Consider the following 22912-nt stretch of genomic DNA (forward strand, 5'->3'; position numbering starts at 1 on the left):
TTCTGCTGTTGTCAATCCTCTTCAATCAGGTGACAAACTGCTCGATTTTTTTTTTCTCTGAAACTTTTTTTGGGATGGTCTACTGCTGTGGCCTTCCTCTTCAACTGTTTCATCCCTTCTTAAAACCAGCTTTTATGTGCTGCTGCTTTCTTGGGGGTATGATCTCATAAACCTTTGGTCATGCATTCATGATTTCACCATTCTGTTACCCAAGTTTTACCACAAATCTGATGTTTGTTCTTATTTTTATCCACATTCATTCATATTTCTCTGATAGGTATTCTTTTCTCTGACACTCTATAAATGTTAGTAAGAGTTTATTTTGCTGTACATTTTTTTGGAAATGCATGCTGTTTTTTCATAGTACATATTTTTTTCATGACATTTTTTAAGATTCCTCAAATTTCTTGATAAATTCAAATTTGGCTAATATAAAATTCAAGTTGGTTAATTGAATCTATTTGTAATAAGCATTCAGGAAATGAAAGGGCCTGTTAGATAATCTTTTGATCGTGGTTTTACCTTTGGTTGAGTTGAAAAATAAACTTGAAAAATTGACTGTGAAGTGGCCTACTTTTCTTTGGAAAAAACATATAGAGAAAGGAATCCTGTTTACTGGTGAATTGAAGTGAGTTTGTGTTGTGCCAATTTTCCCGAAAGTTTTGATTAAGTCTTTTACTAACAAACCAATTTAGTCAAAAGTTAAGTAGTAATAAGCAACTTAATTTTAAGTTTGTGAAACAGAGTGTATTTTATTTTCTAAGATAATATAAAGCCCACATCGAGAACTTCATGAAATCTAGAAAATAAAAAAGTAACTATTGTAGGTTCTTATATGTTACATTAAATCTGTAAATAAAAATACAACCTATGTTTTAAAAAATGTCAGAGTAAAATACTTTACACAAAAGGTTGAAAATATTGCCTTGTAATGGGCCAGAGAGTAAATGCTGCTGCAGCTGTTAGGTGCCCTGGGTCAGTGCTGACCCATAGTGACCCTGTTCACAACAGAACTCAACACTGCCCTCTCCTCCTGCCCCATCCTCCCCATCGTTCCTACGGCTGAGCTCACTGTGCAGCCACCATGTCAGTCCACCTCGTTGAGAGCCTTCCACTTTATCGCTGCGCCTCTGCTTTACTGAACGAGATGTCCTTCTCCAGGGACTGGTCTTTCCTGTCAACATGTCCAGAGTAGGTGAGACACAATGTTGCCATTCTTGCCTCTGAGGAGTGTTCTGCCTATACTTCTTCCAAAGCAGATTTGGTTGCCTTTTAGCAGTCCATGGTACTTTCCATATTCTTCTCTAGCATCTTAATTCAAACACATCACTTCTTCTTTGGTCTTCCTTATTCAATGTCCAAGAGAGTAAACAGTTTATGCTTTTTGATCCAATATGGTCTCTGTCACAACTGTGATTTGCAGTGGCTGTATTTTACTATGTTTATTCGTGGACACTTAACATTGAACTTTATGAATTTTACATGTCACAAATTATTCCTGTGTGTTTTAAAAAACTTTTTAAAAATGTAAAGGTGATTCTTAAGCTCACATATAATAAAAAAAAAAATAGGGCTAGGTTTCATCTGTTTGCTGACCCCTGCCTTAGAATTATGAAGCATGAGATGTAAGGATACGCTGTAAACATCAAGACAGGAAATGTTAGTGATTCAGCCATGTTTTATAACTTCAAGAAGGTATGCTGCTGAACACATTTGCTATGTAGTACACTTGACAAATAAATTTATCCTGAGTTAATGTAATCAGGCAATAGCCAGCCTCACGCAGGTTGTGGGCTATTCCGTAAAACTTGTCTGAAATCTTCAGAAATCAATGTAATGAAAGATTAAATAATGAAAAAAAAAAGTTAGAAAAAGAATTCAAGATTAGTCACAAAAATTAAAAGCAAAGCATGATCTTTGGATTCTGTAGGGGTAGGGGAAAAGGATAAAATATAAAAGCTTGAAGGTAAACAAGCAGTCATCTAGCTCAGAAACAACAAAGCCCACATGGAAGAACATATCAGCCTGTGTGATCGCGAGGTGTCGACGGATCACTGAAGACAAATGGGTGCATAAGCAAATGTGGCGAAGAAAGCTGATGGTGCCCGGCTATCAAAAAGTATAGCATCTGGGGTCTTAAAGGCTTGAAGTTAAACAAGCGGCCATCAAGCTCAGAAGCAACAAAGCCTACATGGAAGAAGCACATCAGCCTATGCGATCACGAGGTGTCGAAGGGATCAGGTATAAGGCATCATCAGAACAAACAATCTTACCATAGTGAATGATGGGGGGAGTGCGGAGGGGAGACCCAAAGCCCATTAGTAGGCCACTAGAGATCCCCTTGCAGAGGGGTCTCAGGGAGGAGACGAGCCAGTCAGGGTGCGATGTAGCAACGATGAAAAATACAACTTTCCTCTAGTTCCTCAATGCTTCCTCTCTACCCCCCACTATCATGATACAAATTCTACCTTGCAAGTCTGGCTAGACCAGAGGAGGTACACTGGTACAGATAGGAACTGGAAATCCAGGGAATCCAGGACGGATGAGCCCTTTAGGATCAGTGGTGTGAGTGGTGATACTGGGAGGGTAGAGGGAGAGTGGGTTGGAAAGAGGGAACTGATTACAAGGAACTATATGTGACCTCCTCCCTGGGGCACGGGCAACAGAAAAGTGGGTGAAGGGAGATGTCGGACAGGGCAAGATATGACAAAATAATAATTGATAAATTATCAAGGGCTCACGAGGGAGGGGGTAGCGGGGAGGGAGGAGAAAAATGAGGACCTAATACTGGAGGCTTGGGTGGAGACCAAATGTTTTGAGAATGATGAGGGGAATGAATGTACAAATGTGCTTTACACAGTTGATGTATGGTATGTATGGATTGTGATGAGAGTTGTGTGAGCCCCTAATAAAATTATTTTTTTAAAAAAAGAGCCCTTAATAAAATGAAGCCAATTGCTTCAAGAGGAAAGGAAAAAAAATTTTTGTAATTAAAAAGTAAAGGCATTTGGGAAAATGTGGCTATCAGATAAAACTATCGTGTCGCTATTAAGTTCCTTGGATGTGATAACAAGACTGAATTTCTGAAAAATGCTTTTCTTTTTAGGTGATGTATTGATTTGATGGCCAAGAGTTTAGTTATGGATGAATGTTTTAAAAATTCTTGGTTTTGATGCTGAACTTTATGACGATGATAATGAACTTCCATTTAATTTTAAATGGTTCAAGCACACTAAAACTGTGTGTGTGTGTGTGTGTGTGTGTGTGTGTGTGTGTGTGTGTGTGTAGGGGGGAAGAGAGATGGAAGTGTAAGTAGCAAGTTGTTAATGAGCCGTATTACCTAATACGCATGTGACATTCATTCAACTTTTATACCAAAAAACCTCCCAAACTCCCTGCCATCCGGTGGATCCTGCTCCTTAACGGGCCGCGAGGTCAGAGTAGAGCTGCCCCGTAGGTTTCTGAGATTGTAAATCCTTACATGTAACTCAATATGCAGCCATGGTGCCTCAATTTTTATATAGATCTGAAATTATTTAAAATGAAAGTTGGAAAAACATCTACATAGAAAAATGTGTTGCAAATGTAGTTGTTTTTGAATTTGAAAGATCAGTTATTCTTTTAAAATTCAAAATACCAATTTCATTTCAAAATGAAAGCAACTTGCCTTGTAAAAAACAAACTGGATGGTTGAAGCCCATTTTGATAGTCTCATCCTCTTTGTTCCCGGGAATGATAGAACGGGCAGAACCTGAGCTGGCTGAACCAAAACCAATAAATGCATCACATACGGGTCCTCGAGAGCTCTGAAGGAATTGATATGCAAGATACCAGGATCTTCAAAAAGTGTGTGGAAAAGTCTACTGTACTGTAACTCCATTTCTCCATGAGCTGTTGAAATCATCTCGTTTACTCCATGACCAGAGTCTGAGAATTTTGCCTATTATTTTGCTCATTCGGGTTTTGAGATAATGTAGAGAAACTAGAACGCAAACAAAATAAATGGAGATATGATCTAATTTAAGTCATGAGCACTCAAGCACACGAACGGCATTTTCACAAGGAAAACATGCTAACCCATTGGAGGCAAAGATACGTGTTCGTTGCCTTTGTACCTCTAGTGGCGAACACAGTCCCTCTCAAAAGAGCCACTCGGTGACGAATGACGCTGAAGCACTACATGGACACGTAAACGTGAAAAGGGGGAAATCCTGTTTTATATCCAAACAGGTTAGGCTTGGATTTGATGTCAGAAAGAGGTTCAAGGTAACTCTGACACTGGACTAGGCCACTGAAGGAAGCCGGGGATTCCTTTTATTTATTCATTTATTTATTGAAATTTACAATAATAGAATAAACATATCTGGAATATATTTTTAGAGAAAACTTAGCACTTAAATGTTCAGATTTTTTTTCTACATGTATGATGATGAATACAGTGTCCTTAATCTCAAGGATTCTGTCTGTTAACATTCAGCCAGGTTGAAATAAATCAGAAAATCATGACATCCGCAGGACATTTGAAGGAACTCAGAAATGAAAGTCATGTTGGGGAGCAAATGTACACCTGGCCTCAGTTATCTTTGGGGGTGTCATGCAAAAGAAGATGGAGAGATGCTCTGAAGCCTCTTGTTGGGTCAGAATGGGGACCGACTGGAGAGCAAAAATTCATGGGCTAGGGGAGGGAGGTAACTACGCAGATTTTAACAACCAAAGAAAACATCTTCTAACAGAGACATGCCCAACCGCTTACTTAAACAGACGATGAACCAAGGTCCCTGGAAGTGTGTGGGCAGATGACCCTTTCAAGGGTGATTGGGAAGGCAGAACTTGCCTGGGTGAGAGTCTGATGCTATTCCATTCCTTGTGATCTGAAAAACTGTCGCTTCCTCACAAAACCTAAAGGTCATCCTACAAATGTAGTATTAGTACGAAGCAGATAATTATTCACAAATGAATCTTTCAGATGCTCCAAGGCCTTCCCTGGTCATCCAACAGTTCACATAACTAGAACATCCTGCTTTTTGTCCCTTGAAGGGTCTACCAGGAGATAGACTCTTTGCTCTAGCTTTGCTTAAGGGAAAGGTAGGTTGTTTCAGAAGGTAAAAAAATGCCATGTCCTAGTGATTCGGAATGCTGTTAGGTATTTCAAAGAGTATAGGGTTTTTGTCTTTTTGCTTGACGAGTAGGTAGAAAAATCTTTTTCTTCCATTCTGGGCCACTTCTGGTAGATGCCATGATCATCTGAAACCTGGCTTGTTTTCTTCATCTGTCTCCTAGCTGGACTTTTATCTCTGCATCTTTACTCCCCTCATACATTCGAACTCGACACAACTGCCTTTTCAAAATCCTTTTCAACAACATAGCTACTCAAGAACCTAAAGTGAGCCCTTTGTTCAGGAATAGGAAAACGCTTAGAAGGGGCATAATACCAAATAGTCATTAAAATGGTAGAGTTATGGGTGAATCTTTTAAAAATCCTTATCTATGCTCTAATAATAAAATAATAATTAAAAAAATAAGAAAGAAGACAACTTTACAAAGCTTCCTCACCACCTAGCATACAAAAGCTTTGATTTTTAAAGGCTTCTTCAGGAAATCCTCTATTGACCTCATCTCCTACAGCCCTTTTCATCACGATTTCACTCATAGCCTGTTGTCTTTCTGATCTCTCCTAACCCTCTCTTTCCCCCCTCATTCCTCTATGCTGCTTCCCTGTGCCTCCTCCCACCGTGCCTTCTCTTTTTCTCACCTCTAGGACAAGCATGCAGCCCACTGGGGTGTTCACTTCGTCCCAATGTAGATCAGTATCCTGAGGCTGGGGTCTTTTTCTGCTTGTTCATCAGTGCAATTCCTAGACCAGTGTCCTGCACATAAAAAAAAGGTGTTTCTGATTGATCTGTTGAATGATTGTCATTCTCATGTCCACAAGAATTCACAAAGATCTTCCCTTTTTGAATTTTTATATCAATTAGACTGTGTTGGTCTACAGATTATGGTATATCTTTTCCTCAATGCGTCTGTTTCAGTGCTCCAACTGGCACAAGGTTGGTTCTCACTTGGAGTGACCTCATGCTTACCAGAGTAGAACTGCGCTATCCGGGGTCTGCAGTGGCCTACTTCGTTTGTAAGCAGATTCCTATGTGTCTCTGTGAAACAAAGAGCCAGGTGCCATCCATGCTACCTTGCTCAATACTTCAACTCAGTAAATTTGTACTACCACCGACAGTTTGTCAGGCACTTTAGTAGACACTATAATATAGATAAAATACTGAATGTAAGAAGAGTCCATAAAGACAAAATGGAATATTTCTTTGCTAGTTTCTTTTAGACAAAATAAATATACCTGAAATCTATAGTCTAACCCCAAAGTATTGTCAGATTTTTCCGTACTTACTTACCATCTTTCTAGCAAACTCACTCAAAATAATTATGTAAAATAAATATGACATACAAGCTATCCTGAAGCCCAACATTCAGTCATTGATGATAAGATGAAATAAAAATCTGGTATAAATTTGAATTGATTTAGGGGAATTGGCATTTAATGATACGCTGTTTCAAGATCTTTATCGTGACCAGAATGACTTTGAAAATGGTGATGATGTCATGTCCAGTTTCTAGGGTCAGTAAATTTTAAGCCTCTTATGCAACATAAGCATTTTGGAAGCCTTTAAATATTATATCTTCCCAGAAACAGATACAACAATTTGGTAAAGAACACAGGTAAAAGAGATCAGTAGTTTTCCTTTTCCCCCATTAAACTATGTTTATTATGCCAATTTTAATTACCATGCAATCTAATGGATTTAAGGCTTCTATTTTCCACATCACTAGACATCACAAACATGAAAGCATTTATACTGTCATTATACATCAATGTTTGTACTTGGTTATACATATATACAGAAATTATTCACACATCTTAACCTTGCTATTTCCTCCTTTCAAACCAATACAATTTTACTGTGAAAGCAGCTTTTTAATAAATGGTATAAGAAATACAGCAAGGCACACTTTTTAAAAAAAAAAAAAAAAACTTTTTTTCTCATTACCACCTCAAGAAGCATAAAAAACAAAACTGTGGTAAACAATCCAATCGTTGAATGTCACACGTTATAATATACAACACTAGATAGTTGTTTCTTGAAGTGCTGCATAGATTATTTTTTAAATGGAGTAGATAATATGGTGCTTTAAAAAGTGGCTTAATTTTTAAAGCAGGACCAGTGTTTCTTCCCTATGCTGCAATTTAAAAACTAAGTAAGTTGGCTTTTTAGGTAAAACCTCTTTCAAATAAACATAGGCTTCCTACTATTTTAAAAAATCCAAAAAAAGTGGTCAAGTACTGGTCAGACAGGTGAACTTAATGAACCATCCATGTGATGAACTGTAGAACTTTAGAGATCAGCGGGGAGAGAGGCAAGCAGAACGGTCTTGCTGGAGAGAGGGTTGGTAGAGGTAGCTTGGGGCAGGACTCCAGGGAGAACAAGCAGCTTTGCTGAACTTCAAAGACGATCACCTAAAGAGAACCAGCGCACACATCCAGATCACAGGGCTCATGTGGACAAACCGCATTCAGAGGGAGATTCCTCTTGGGAGAACTCAATGTAATGAACGGCAGTGATGTGATGACACCAGAGACCAGCCCAGGCTGGGGGTACAAGGCCACCCCTGAGCTGCAACCAGGCTGTTTCTACAAGAAACACAAAACGGACAAGAAAAGGTTTCAGAAAGGTTTGCTTCATTTGAAAAATTAAAGCCCCGTGAGGAGCCATTATGACTGCTTTTGGGGGACAATCTGAAGGCATTCATCAGAGTGAAGTTCATAGTTCAGGCTATTGTTGAAGATCTTTCAATATCAATGGGGGAAATATTGATATTTTTGAAAAAGTTTTTTTTTTTCCCCCAAAGAAAACAAGAACAGCTCAAACTTTCGAGCTTTCCTTTGGGTAAGTAACCACTCTTGTGTTTGAACTCAATTTGAACCAAGACTTTGGGCCAGTTCTCTCCAGTTTAGTCATGGCCACCTAAGCACACTGGATTGGACCTGAATCTGCAAAATGTAGTGGATGTGAACTGGAACTGGAATGGGAAAAAATAAGGGTTACCACCCTGCCAGAAACTCACCTTCCTTTTAGAAAACAAGGGAGTGTGCCTGCTGCGTGACAACCAAATCTCTTGAGCAGCAGAGTTAGAAAGAGCGGTGCCCTGCTCAAAGATGGCCACCAACTGCACCACTTAGTGTTCCCTGCCAATAGTACAATCTTTTGTATCAGGTGTCTGAAGGGACTCATATGCCTCTTTCGATTTTCCCAATCCAGGTATTTAACTAGTACCTTTCCCCCATTTGGCTGTCATTTCACTTCATTAAAAAAAAAGGTTGTTGCCCAGGGTGGACCTTGAATATTACGGATAGCCTCAAATCATTGTGAAAAGGTGAGGCTGCTGACGGCGTGTGATGCAGTGAGATATTAACAATGACTTCATAGCTTGGCGACCTGGAGTCTTAGGTTTATCCTTTCCTTTGGTGACTGTGTGTGTTCTATTGAACAATTCCTGGGTGAAATATTTCTAATGTTGTTATCATTGTAAATGCTTCAGTCCCATGCCTAGAGAGAGCTATCTGGGCTTCTAGCTCAAATACAGATGCACTTTCCTTCAGATGCAGAGAGTACTGTGAAAGCGAGACTGATTTCATGATCCTATTATTGTCTAAACATCTGAGGGCTTAGATATCATTTCTTCCAAATCCAGTCTGTTCCATATTTAACTAGCGAAAAGCAACCTGTTGCATGTGAGGTTAGTCCGTGCTGCATGCTTTCATCTCAGGGCAAGCACATTTTAACTTGTCTGAGTGTAAACTGAGTTCTGAAGTCTGATGTCAGGTTGCTTTACTGTCTTTCTAGAAAGGCATGCTCTCTTCCTTTTTGCCTAGCTCTTTCTTTCTCTGTAGTCCTGCATCTGTTGTGTGCCAGAAGACCTTGAGCACACAGAGGTCTGGCTGGAATGAGTGGAAGTTGTGGGGAGGAAAAGCTATCCAGAACAGCGGGGAGACAGGCAGGGACAGATGGGGCCAAATTTGACATGGCCAAACAACGTGGACATTCAAGAAAGACCATGGCACATCGTTCAAATGCTGAGGACATGACTCATTTGAAATCTGGCCACTGCCTAGGGCATCCTTAGACGAGTAAAGTCTGGTTTACGAAATCCTGCTATTTTAGCTCTCTTTGGATAATCAATTCTTCCAACATGGCCCACTGGGCAGGCCCGACTGGCTGGGGCACAGGTTCTGTGTGTATGTGTGCATTCAAGGGTTTGACCCTGCAAAGCCTTGCTATTTAGCATGACAGGTCAAGGGACTCAAAAGTGCACACTAATTAAATGGCCGTTCACATCCAGAGCAATCATGATTACAGTGATTTTAAAAGTAAATTTGATATGACTATACCCGCATTGCTTAGCGATAGTAGACAGTTACCAAAGGCAGTTTCTTAAACTGGTTTGGCAAGCCTTGGACAAAACCACAGACTTTTGAGTGTCAATCCCATTAATAGAATCAGAATGTGTGTGGTGCTCATGAGAAATGCTTGCTCTTGCAGCGTTTTGAGGTTTGTCAAAAACTCAGTGGATCTTTTCACAATAAACCTGTATACCTCAGCAGGTCTAAACACAAGGAACTGCCTAAGAGCTAAAATCCTCCGGCCACCAACTACCCCATTTATAAACCAAAAAAGCAGGAAAGGCAATAGAGCTAAAACATTCCAAAGTAAAACAAGACAATAACAAGAAAACTCTAGTAAAACAAAACCCCAACCCCAACCCCAACCAAACGAGAGGAAAAGGAAAGGGTGTCCGCATTGAGTACATTTGACCAGCTACATTTTTAGACCCTGGGATTTTTCTCCAGGCAGAAGTTTAGGGTTACGCCATTCACCAGAGATCAGAGGCTTATGATGAGGCTAATGAAGAAATAACTGTCTGCGTGCCGCAGAGAGATCAGTGCAGTGCATGGTTCTCAGGCAGCTCTGGCAGGCACTCCTGTCACACATGATGCGCCTCCCCCGAATTAGGCAGGAATATCTGAATCTCTCCGGTTACCTTTCTTTGAATGTGATCTGCCGTGATGGACCTCTCTGCTTTCACAGAAACGTGACACAGAAATGAAACCCTGCCGAGCCCAGCAGTGGGCCTGGGAATTGTGCCGACGCAAACTCAGTGAGAGAGCAGGTTCAAACTTCACCAACAGCTTCTGTGTGTGTGTGTGTGTGTGTGTGTATGCTTTAATTAGAATGCAGTAAACACCTTTTTGAAAGAATTTTTTTTATTCCTTTTCATTGCTGCTGCAGACCGAGTCTTGTGAGTCTAAAGTTCTCTGTCTTCTGGAGGAGATGACAGTGATTTCACCACTGGAGAATTTCTTTTTCTCTGCAAAACCACAATGAAAAATTGAATTGGGGGAATTTGACTCTGGGTAGCGGAGCACCCCAAGTGATGGTCTTTCAAATGGTTTCAAGAAAGCGGGGCTTTTCCTTGTTTGCCCCTTTGAATCTTGTAGGAAGAGCAATGCCGTGGGAAACCTATTTTCCAAATACTCTTTGTATCCCTTACCTTTTAACCCTGAAGGCATGGCAGCATTTTGAGATTCCAGAAAGTGGCCTCTTGGTGGTACTTTGACCAACTGAGGTGGTCTATTTATACACCATGCGGGACTATTTATACTCAGGAACCCTGTGCTAATGACTGGTGGGAAGTTAGGCTTCCAGATGTTTGGGCCACCTGATTCTGAAAAAGCTGCACGGGATTGGTGGATCTGCCTATTTAAATAGCTGTGGGTGGATAAGAAGTCACTTGGGGCTGATCTGAGCTCTACACCAAGTACAGTCTGCCTCCTCCCTTTGCCCAACCTAGGGACAGGCATCATAGGAGCTCAACAAGTGCTGCCAACTGGCCGGCAGGCTGATCATGTAGCTCCCCTCTGTCCTTGCTGGTGAAAGGTGACGGTGACACAGATCCACTGGCACACTCACTTCCCCACGCCATCGCAGGATGGAGCTGCTTATCATTCATGTCGCACTTCAAACTGCACATCTACGTAAGCCAGGGACGAAAACTCCCAGGGCACCGCAGAGGGAGGGGAGGAGCACCCCCACAGCCGACTCCTCCGATGAGCCTCCCGTGCCAGAGCTTCTGAAGCTCCGATCCCAGCACGACTGGAGGCTTGAGGGTCACAGTCACATGCTGTCATGCTCAGAGTAGTGTTTCTTTTGAGCCTTTATCCCCTTTCAGAAAACAAAATTAGCCGGGCTCTACCAGGCTTTCTGCAGAGGGTGGCAGGGCCTGCAGTACAATCCGTCCTAATAGAACTTGTTTTGAAGCAGCTTACAGAAGTGCAGCTACTTGCCCTTAATGGTCAGTTTGACTGTGTACTGCTGGAGATGTGATTATAGGGTGGACACACTGCACACAAAACACATTTCTCTCACTCCTACTTTTGTTCCCACTTGCAGTACATAGAGTCTGAAACATATAAAATTAGTTGAGCTACATTAGCAAGTGGGATGCTTTTCCTCAGTTTTGCATACCGAGTTTATTTTTAGGGTATAGATATGGTATAGATTCCCCCCTCGTTCCCCATTTCTAGCAGCTCTACACAGAATCACACATTTTAATGAGCTGAGGGCACAGGTGTTGCAGGGAAAAAAAATAATGATGTTTGCCATTCATCTTTCAAATTAAATAATGTGTTTTTAAATAGTAACTTTTTTCATAATACATTATGGGAACAACATTTATCTGTCACATTTTAAAAGATGTATTTGTAATAAATGTAAATTACTTTTAGAAAATCAGTAATTAGGCTCATCAAAAAATAAACAATCTGCCACAAAAAAGATAATCTTTAGCATAGTTAAGTATAATAACTGTTATTTGAATAAGTTAACAAATTAGGGTAGATTGCTTCTGTAATTCATTTCCTATAGCACGAGTTTAGGTTACAGCATTAAGCTTCTGGGGGTGTGTGTGGGGGTGGGTGGCGGCTTGGAGCTGGCATCAGGCACCTCGCACTTGGATGAAATACAACTCCCCCATCTGAAAGCTCAACTGTTCACCTTTAAACCTGATTGGGAAAGCACCTTTCTCACTGGGCTTTCAAAACGGGGAATAACGGAACCTTCATGTCACTCCTACAGATACATCATCATCTCAGAATTATCAATCAATAGCTGGCTTATTAAATGTGAAGAGAGGAATGACTTTCTCGGGGAAAAAAAATGGATGGAAATATGCCTGTCACCGTCAGGCGAAATTCAGAAATTCTGTTTTTATCAAAATGCCATTAACTTGTCATGTAGTCTCTCTGCATTTGCTTCCTGTGCCTGTTCTCAATCTGTGTGTGGATAAATAAGAGCCTCTTCTGCAACGTCCACTTTCCCCTCCTGGAGAATTCTCGGGCTTGGCCATGATTAGCGGCCATGACAGGCCGGCCTTCCACGGAGGGAGGCAGTGGTGATGACAGTCACTTTAGAGAGAAGCATGAAGGCAGGCCCGAGCCCGAGGCCGCCGCCTTTAACCCAGTCACGGCTCATCGCCAGGCACTGGAGGGAGAAAGCGGCTTCCTGGATAGGAAACGGAAGTATAAAGCATTGTTACCATACTTGGGCTGTGATCAGAAGGTATAATTGCAATTTAGGTAATCTAAAAAAAATTTTTTTAGGCTACCTCAATGGAAGAATTTGAGGCCCTGTATTGTTCAGATACACCTCAAATTTTGTATGGAGCAAAACTTCTTGCCAGAATGATGTCATAAAATGATGTCACAGACATCCCCTTACAGAAGGGACTCAGGGAAGAGACGAGCCAGTCAGGGTACGATATAGCAATGATGAAAAACACAACTTTCCTCTAATTCCTAAATGCTCCCTCCTCCCCCCCTAAATGCTCCCCAATTCTACCTTGCAAGTCTGGCTGGACCAGAGGATGTACACTGGTACAGATAGGAACTGGAAACACAGGGAATCCAGGGCGGATGATCCCTTCAGGACCAGTGGTGTGAGGGACGATACCGGGATGATGGAGGGAAGGTGGGTTGGAAAGGAGGAACCGATGACAAGGATCTATCTACAACCTCCTCCCTGGGAGATGGACAACAGAAAAGTGGGTGAAGGGAGACGTTGAACAGTGCAAGATATGACAAAATAATAATTTATAAATTATCAAAGGTTTATGATGGAGCGGGGAGCGGGGAGGGAGGGGAAAAATGAGGAGCTGATGCCACGGATTTAGGTGGAGAGCAAATATTTTGAGAATAATGAGGGCAATGAATGTACAAATGTGCTTTACACAATTGATGTATGTCTGGATTGTGATAGGAGTTGTATGAGCTCCTAATAAAATGATATATATATTAAAAAAAAGAATGACAGTCTTGGAAACTAAAAAAAAAAAAAAGATGTCACAGAACTGCCAAGTGTGAGTGTTTCTTTGTCCCCCTTTGCTTCCCAGTTACTTGCATGCTGTAGAGTATGTCTGGCCCTTCAATGTCTTATTCAGATAAATGTCTGCCAGTGTCATTCCGACTCCTCTTTGCTCCTCGCATGGTTTTGTTGTCTGGAGTTCGTATTACACACACACACACACACACACAATTTATATGCAAATAACGGATAGAAAATGGGTTTAAGTGGTGGTTCTAGAGAGTGCATCGTTCCCTCTCATTGAAGGTTGTTAAAAGCATCATTTTACGCACCTCTCAATGTGATGATTTCCATGCGTGGAGAGGGTCACATCTACCGAGGCATATTTCTGCGTGGCTCCTCGTGAAGGAGTAGAAGATTCTCTTCACAGGCTAAAGTTTGGGGATCGGGAGGCCTGGCAGCCTTTTGCTCTGGCTGCTTGGTCTTCAGAGAAAGACCTGCCGTCCCAGGCGTGGCTGAAGCACTGCTTTCTGCCATCCCAGATTCACCTGGGTCTCCTGGACCCGCCTTGGCACTGCCCGGCCCTGAGCGGGCAGTTAACTCTGAGAGGACTTCACAGGCACTGGAAGTTTGGGGAGGACCACCCCCTTCCTTTCCCGCATGAGCCCCTTTCTGCGGTGGAGGACTTGAACGAGCATTGGCTTGTAGCGACACTGCAGCTTCACAGGGGACCGTGGGCCCAGGGAGAGGAGTCATGGGAACACCGGGCTTCTCTCCATCAGGGTCACCCTCCACACAAGCTTCAAAGAAGCACTCGATGTCTTCCTTGTCTTCTAGACCAGAGTCGGCGGCATCCAGTGGCACCGGAGTGCTGCTCTTTTCTTCTACGTAATTGGTGACCTCCCCACAGTCGCTGTCATGAGAGGACAGGGACAAGTAGGAATAAAAGTCCCCTTTTCTTAGCTGGATGGGCCGGTGAGAATGTTCCAATACTTTCTCCTTGATCTGAGTTAAGGACGTAGGCGCCGCCGCCTCGTTTTCAGGCTGAGATTTACTTTTCAGGGCTGTTGAAGCCATGTCAATGATTTCCTTCACAAAGTTGTGTACCGAACAATCTTCAGCATCTTCTTGATGGGGAACACCTGGCTCACAGTCGCCACAGGCAATGCTGTCGCTGAAAGCAGCACTGTCCTCGGTGGCATTCTCTTCCGGGGCTCGGCGGCAACCGGCACCGTGTCCACCCCCAGTTGATGGGTCAACAGATGCTGATGTCAGGACCTCAGGGTCCTCTCTGTCGGCAACCCTGTCTTCTGAAGGGGGTGCTGGGCTCCACTTCTCAGGGGAAAGAGGAGTAACACTTTGATGTTCAGAGGGCTGGTTTTGACATTTTTTTGGGTGACGCTTAACAGTTTGAGGAACACGTTCCCTTCCAGCAGCAGTCGACTCATCTGAGCTGCCTAGAACCGCTCTACACTGACAAAGCTCACCTTCGGACATCTGCCCAGTTGACCCAAGATGTTCCGATACCTTTGAAACGCCACCCCGTTTGTCCTCCTGCCTCCCTGGAACGCTCTCGATGTTGCCATTCTCCATGTCAGCCATATATGGATCTTTAGTAACTTTGAAAATGTTTTTCTTATTTTCTGCCTTTGTCCCTGTCTCGTAGGTATGGGGTACATTCTTGTCGTTTCCGTTGCTTTCAGAGAGATGCTTTAGAGAGTCGTTTAGAAGGGCTTCAATGTTCAGGGTATCCGAGGGATTGGTCCAGTCGCCACTGCTCACATCTTCCGTGCGCTTTGGTTCATCACCGAGGGTGCACCGTCTCTCGTCTCCGGCCAAGGAAAGCTTCGGCCGCATCCACGCCTGCAGTTCATTCTTGATATAATCCAGCCCTGACCTCAAGCTGCAGTCTTCAAACATCTCGTCGTCGGTGGCGATGCTGGAGTCGTCCTCCTCGTCCTTGAGGCCCAGCTCTTCCTCGGTCAAGGTCAGGGTGGAGCTGGAGAGGAGGTCGCTGTCGTCTTCGTCGTCGGTGCACGCAGAGGTGCAGGAGACGTTCACGATCATGCTGACGTTGACATCACTTTCATCCGCCACCGAACGAGGCAGGCGCTTCCTGAAGGACGCGTTCGATTCCGGGACCTTGTTCTTGTGCAACACGATGTCCTCTGAGCAAAGAGAGAGCTCATCGCTGCTGCTGAGTTCTGTGAGCGAGGCCGCGGAGTCTTCGTTGATAGAAGGCGCTATGTCCAAGGACAGCTGGCCAGGAAAGGACATCCTTTGGGAAGTGCTCTGGAGAGTGATGTCGGAAACACTCCGCTTTATCTTTTGCTCCGAGGGGCTCTGGATGTTCTCCAAACGGTTCAGGAGATCTAATGTCCTTTTGCTCAGCTCACCAACCGAACCGCTGCTGGCACTCATGTCCCCAGAGCTGTGACAGCTGAAAAGATCTTCATTGCTTTTGTAGGATGTCAACCAACTTTCTAAAGAAGCGCTACGCGGCAGGTTGTCGCTGCCATTTTTAAAGATGCCCAGTCCAAATAAATGCCCGCTGGGGGAAAGCGACTCGATGGACGCGCTGCGAGACACCAGGGAGAGCTGCCTGGCATTCTGCATGCCCGGGAAGGTCTTCTCCCCATCGCCACTCTTATGTGAACTGTGACCCATTTCCTGGGATGCACTCGCCAAAAGCCTCTCGTGGGCAGGTGCATCTGGCTGTAACTCTGCAGCCCGAGGTTTATATTTGCAGGATTTTTTATCAAAATAAAACCCATGAAGTAGAGGGTCATTCACGTGTGCTTTTTCACTTTGTGACTGTTTCATCATCACTGGTAATTTGAGTTTCGAGCCTTGGAGGTAGGAGTAATCATAAAATGTAAACACATCATGTTTTCCTTGTAATTCTTCTCCCAAACAATCAGGGGGACGTTTGGTCACACTGTTGAAATCTCCGGCTTTTCCATGGACACAACTCCCTGGGGAGATGGATGGCTGAGAGCTACTTGGAAGCGTAACCGGCTCGTCCTCATCTTGACATGTGTGCTTTACCATGTCCACTGCCTCTCCCACTTTAGAGTCCGGCTGCTCTGCGTCAGGGGGGCTTGGCGACCCAACGCCTGCGTGGAGCAAGCACATGTCAGAGTTGGTGGTAAAACTACCAACTGTGTCTCCCTCGCTGACGATTCCACTCTCACTGCCTGAATTCTGACTCATGTCCCCTCCGTGGCAAGGGCAGGGCTTTGCCAAAGTGGCCCCCCCTAGAAGATCTGGCAGAGATTTTGTAGACGAAAATGAAGAATCTTTACTGAGACTCTTCGTTAAAGCCATAGGCTGTGTCACACCGGTGAGCTTCGGGTGGTTTTTCAGAAACGGCGTGTGGGTGTCCTGGTAGAGCTCCACGTTGTGGAGGCTGTACACCTGGTAGACGTGTGGGCTGGAGGGGGCAGTAATACTTGACGCATAGTGAGGTCCCCCAAGATGGCCGGCCTCCTCTTCACAGCCAGGGTCTTCACCCCCTGCCTCTTCAAGATTCAAGGTGGGCATGCCAGCTGGGTGTTCTTGATCAAGATCGTTTGACTCTTCATTCAAACTAATTAATTTATGACTTATGTCAGTTTCATCCCATTCCAGGGCATCGTCAGTTGTCCCATTTAAATCCATCACGCCGGGATCAATCGCATTCAGAGTCTCCTGCATAGGAGGGAAAAAAGAGACAAGGGAGAATTAAGGCACACAAGCATGAAAATTGTATCCCTTTAAAATCTTTCGGAAGAGTCAAAAAGTAAAAGTGCCCCAAGCATGGATTTGAAAGAGCAGAATTATGAACGCTATTCTTCTGTGGAGTAACACCCCAAAGTTGTTGAAATAGGCTTTTCTATCCATAGTCATTTGTCACTGAGGGCAAAACATAGATTAAACTTGAACCTTCTTGCAATTGAACTGTAATTTATGGAATGAGCCATTTCCTATCGATTCCTCTACATTTTAAACCTTAGGTTGGGTAAAGCTAAAACTTTCGTGCAAATGAAGGCAAAGGGGGCTCCAGTCTGTGATAGCTCTTAAAGCACATGTCCCCCGACTGTTTTAGGTCCAAAGACATCATGGAATACTATCTGTAGACACACATGGCAAACTCCCTTGTCATCTCTATTTTGGGGACCCCCACTTTAAGTGGTGTGTGCCTGGGGTCTTGTAGCCATCCTGTGGAGCCACGCAGGGACCAAATCTCTTGACAACTGAGCCCTTGCTCTGCCTTCCCTTACCGAGCTGTCTCTCCAGCCCCGTACCTGATCAGGCCCAGGATGAGGAAGCGTGTTCTCGGTTCCCTCCTCTTGTATTAGCTTTGAGTGCTAGGACCCGCACCCGCAGGGAACCCCTTCATCATGGCTCCCTTAGTCCTTCTCTTCCCCAGTCTCTTTCTGACAGACATGAGTCTTGATACTGGCTCACTTTTGGGGGGACAATTTCAATTTTGTCATGATTTCTTATTGATAGGATTTCCCGCACACACCCTATTCTCAGATTAGTAGCTATCTGAAGATTATTTCTGCTCACCAAGGATGAAATAATCAAGATTCCCTTACACTGCCCTCTGTTTGCCTAACTGGGGCTCCGTAACCAGTCACGGGGTTTCCTCGCTGACTCCCGCCCTAGCAGATCTTGCCAGCCTATGGGATGGCGTAGCTGGATGGCTCCTAGCGTCCGTCTGATTCCTTCACCAGTCTCACATGCATATCCGGTTGTCTGGAATCATGCTAGAGCCAATAGACATAACACAAGCTGGCAAGTCAGAAAGAATTGCTATCAGGGTTCCAGTATATAAGGCATGGGGCATTCTAAATGAAACGTGTTTGAACGTCTCTGTCCTAAGTGGGTGGCTGAAGACAAGTTCTCTCAGTAATGTTTGTCTCAGGTTCATTGGGATGGCTTAAAAAAAAGTCCAATGAAAACAGTGGCTTCCTAGGGGATCTGCTTGGCCAGTTATAGTCAAGGGAGAGAGGTCAGCACAAGGGACTATGTGATTGTTCTTTGTTTGTTTTTATTCCAAAGGGCTCATCTTGATAGGGTTTTCTTAGAGGACACCGAAACATCACGGGGCATACTATAAAGAAGTTTTAAAGAAAATGGAAAATGGCATTGATGAGAAAGATGCCATCCAAATGGTGCCGGGGAATTCCCATCACTACAATGCACCTGTTCATTCTTCAAGGGTGGCATGGGTTTTCCTATGAGAATTGCTTTGGGAAATCTTACCCCATCTACCCTACAGCCCAGATCTTGCCTCTTCAGATTTCTTGATGTTGCAAAACCTGAAATAATACTGGAAGGGAACATAACCTGAGTCTCTCTACATGCCCCCATTGCTGTTTTAATGTTGTATACATTGAACAGTGCAGAATTATTTGAAGAAGGGGTGGAGAGATAGAAACACAGCTTCAGAAATGTATAGACATGGACAGAAGATATGTTAAAAACAATAGCTTCATTTGTTTTATATTTTTGTTTAAAAAGGGTGCCTATGATTTTTGTGGCAATACTTTTATTCTTCCCCTGGTATATGTACCAATGCCTCACGGACTGCCAGGGTTACTTTTCAAAAACCAGGTCAGAATGTGAAAATGGAGGATTTTTTCCTTCTGTCTTCATTTGTCACACACACCTTTATACACGTGCACACACACATATGTTCATATAGAACATACACACATATATGTGCATACAGAATTATATACATAGGAAATATGACCATAGAAAAAAATAACGGCTCAGATTTACTGATGTGCCTGCTCATGACTGTGATGAGTCTCAGATAGATGATTCCTCTCCTAAGAGGGATGCTTCAAGGAGACAAAGCTGGATAAAGCCTGGCAATCCAACTGGAAAGCTCCAGGTGTGAAGACGTTCAAACCTTGTTCCCGTGCTCAGTCCGAGTTTCCCTTGCAGAGCTGCCTCGAGGACCCCATGCCTTGCAGGCTCTGCATACAAGATTCTGAAATCTGCCCCTCTCCAAACCTGGCGAGGGTTGAGGTTCAGGGCTTCTTGCATGGGCGCTGGGAGCATGGCTGTGTATTCAGACCCGCTGAGGCTCCTGGCCCAGTTCAGTTCACTTTGGGATGTCAGAACCCACAAGTTTCTTTCAAAATCTCTCCACTGTGCCTCTTTCTTTTCCTCCCTTCCCACCACATAGCAACTTGCAGCTACAGGGTCTCAGACTCATGCAAGCTGGGAACGCAGAACAGGCATCCGCAGGCTTGGTGCTGCCTGTGTCTCCCTCTGTGGCCACAGAGGAGGCCAGTCCACCTTGACAGCTGGAGGTGCCTGGAGGGGACAGCAGGCACCAGGCAATGTCACCCAGCTTCTTAACGGCCACCCTGAGATTCTCCCCGAGGAATGGGAGGCTCCACAGTCCTGGCCAACATACCTGCTGCCTCCTTAACGCTCAAAAGAACTAGACTTTTCCTTTATTACTATTGTCACAAAAGCAAAATGTCAGGTAATGATATAATCAATACACGAGGAGTGAGTGGATTGTAGACCTTGATAGGCCCACCTACAAACAGAAAGAAAAACACATTTTGATTGAGGTTGTACTAGAGCAGGGTAGCCAGGTGGGTGAGCCGCGCTCCAGAACCCCCAGAATCACTGACATCCTGTGCGACTTATCAGTTGTTTGACCCTGGAAAAGTGCTCAGCCTTTCTGATCTTGTTTTCTCATCTATAAAAGGGGAACAGTACTATCTACCGGAAAGATCCTTCTGAGTAGAAAGTGATCCAATGCTTGTAAAACGGTGAGGAGGCAATCACGATGGGGCTGCCGAATTCCTGCCCTTAGAGGCTTTGCGGCCATTCATAGAGTTCCCTGCTTACCCACCATTCTTTCCTCTTTCTTATCATTCCTTCCAATTTACTCCCAAACCACAAGGGAGCTCATGACACAGTACACAGAGACCCATGTCACACAGTATAACAGGTTAGCATATTTCCTTTAAAAGCCGCGTTTATTTAAACAGACCCATTGAAGACAGAGGCCAGGGGGCTTTATTCCTCAGCAGTGGGGTTGCCACTAGCGGGGAGGGCACTTCACCTGAAGCACATTAGCAGAACGCTCCTCAGACAGCCCTCAATCCTCCCTGAAACTACTACTTAAAAGATCCCACAGAAACGTATTAAGTATAAAATACCCATTAGCACTTTATTATACTGGATATGTAAGAGATTATCTGAATAGCTTACTTAGATTTTAAAAGAGTCCAGTTACAAAGTCAACATTAATTAGGGGCATTTTAAAATTTCCTAACAGAAACCTTTCCTTTGCCACGGTTACAGCAGTGAATCTAGTCCACTGACAAGCTGCGCACATGCTTCGGGATGGGATACATTGACTGTGATGAATTTTTATTAGAAGTTCTGTTGATTCTTTGCTTGCTGATAAAGGAAGTACTAATGACCAGATAGTATGGCTAATGAATGTTAAAATCCTCAGCTGTAAGAACAATCAATCAGTCTAATCAAATAGTATATTAATTTCAAGTACTATCTTGGCTGACACTGTGCTCTGAGAGTGCTAATAAATAATTGAATCCGTTTTTCATTGGAGCTCTCTTTGCAACTCTCCGGGTGACTTTAACTTTTAGGAAAATAGATTTTCCAAGAGGGTCCCAAACCTGGGGAGCTCACACTCAGACAAGGGAATTGGGCCATCTGCTAGGAGGTGGACAGTTCAGTGCAAACAGTGGGGGCAACTCAGACTGGCTTTCCAAGCCACAGCCCATTTCTGACCCAAAGGTGCCTTTATGCCTTACAAACTCAAGCCTGAGAAAGTGTGAAAACTCCCAGGTGAATGGGGGTGGGTGGTATGCAGTGGAGACCCAATGCCCATCTGTAGACAATTGGGCATCATCTCACAGAGGGGTCACAGGGAAGAGATGAGCCAGCTAGGGTGCAGTATAGCACTGATGAAACATACTACTTTCCTCTAGTTTTTTGGTGTTTCCTCCCCCCACTATCATGACCTCAATTCTACCTTATGAATGAGATTAGGCCAGCGCATGCACACTGCTACAGATGAGCCCGCAACACAGGGAATCCAGGATAGATAAACTCCTCAGGGCCAACAAGGAGAGTAGAGATACCAGGAAGATTAGGGGAGGGTGGGGGGAGAAAGGGGCAATCAATCACAAGGATCAATATATAACTCCCTCCCAGGAGAACGAATAACGGAAGAGTGGGTGAGGGGTGATGGAGGATAATGTGAGATATGGAAATAATAACCTATAACTTATCAAGAGCTCATGAGGGAGGGTGAGTGGGGGAGGGAGGGGGAAGAAATGAGGAGCGGATATCAGGGGATCAAGTGGGAGGAGGATGCTGTGAAAATGATGATGGCGGCATATGTGCAAATGTGCTTGACACACTGGAGGAATGTATGGATTGTGATAAGAGAAGTAAGAGCCCCCAATAAAAGTATTTTTAAAAAAACCAAATTGAGCAGTACTTAAAAAAATAAAACCATTGGAGTCAACAATTTCCAGAGGAAAAGATTAAACTTCTGACAGTAAAATTCTTTACCCTTTCTTAATTCCACCCCCCACCCCACCCCAGTTTCGACTCCCATAAAGACTTACAGGCTCAGAACCACCGGGGCAGGTCTCCCTGTCCTAGAGTGTCACTCCGAGTTGGAATTGACTCAGTGGCAATGAGTTTAGATGGGCTTTGGGGGAGATAAATCTCTGACATTTATTCTGAAGTGATTTCTGAAGTTTCTTTGCAAGCCAACTCCAGAGAACATCGGAAAGGACCTATTAGAACATCACCCATGGAGATTGTTACGTGCTACACCTGTAAGCAATGCCACGAACACAGGGCTCACTCATTCCTCTCCTGATGCAAACTAAACCCTGTCGATATTTTCAAGAAAACCTGCATTTCCTCAAGAGTTAGGCTCGATTCATAAAACATACGCTAGGGGCAAGAAAGTGAAGAGTTTCCAAGTGGAATGATATAAACACATTTATATAAACTTAAAAATTGACTTAAAAAAGAACAATGCGCCCACATAGTGTTGTAGCAGAAGGAAGAGTGATTTCTCCGATGTTCTCTGTGCTGATGGCTGCACACTGTCAATAATCTACAGACAAACTGATTCATCACCGGTGTTGGAAGGCAAAGCCCTTCCTCGTTTTACTTTTAAAACTTAATTCAGTTTTGTACGGTACTTTATCAGTAATGAGTACAAAATTCAAAAGGACGCCATTCACCTCAACTGAAAACTATCCTCTCAGTCACTGGATCTGTTAACCCCTCTGCCTGCGGTTCCCTTTCCTTCTCTTCCCATTTCCTGTCTCCCTTGCCCCTGGTTCCTCCTCCCCCATCCCTTCTCTCTTTCTGCTTTTTCCTTCTTCTCTTTCTCTTGGTACCACCCTCTCCTGCCACCAAGAGGGATTGTATGATACTTTGAAAAACACACGTGTCCATGTTCTCAATCAGAATCA

At 43.7% G+C, this 22912-nt stretch overlaps 1 protein-coding gene across 2 annotated transcripts in view; it reads right to left on the bottom strand.

Annotated features, from left to right (window-relative positions):
* Positions 1–4292: 4292 nt before the first annotated feature.
* Positions 4293–22912, bottom strand: part of AKAP6 (A-kinase anchoring protein 6) — a 524185-nt gene continuing 505565 nt past the window's right edge. For both annotated transcript variants that reach the window (XM_004698937.3, XM_045287776.1), the window contains exons 13-14: positions 13754–17111; positions 4293–7696 (exon numbers count right to left, since the gene is read on the bottom strand). In XM_004698937.3, the coding sequence (XP_004698994.1) occupies positions 13794–17111 (3318 nt within the window). In that variant the 3' untranslated portion in view covers positions 4293–7696; positions 13754–13793. The remainder of the gene's footprint in view (positions 7697–13753; positions 17112–22912) is intronic.

The sequence above is a fragment of the Echinops telfairi genome, unplaced genomic scaffold (genome assembly GCF_000313985.2).
Source record: "Echinops telfairi isolate 266 unplaced genomic scaffold, ASM31398v2 ScPeMD7_18;HRSCAF=68, whole genome shotgun sequence".
In the NCBI taxonomy this organism is placed as follows: domain Eukaryota; kingdom Metazoa; phylum Chordata; class Mammalia; order Afrosoricida; family Tenrecidae; genus Echinops; species Echinops telfairi.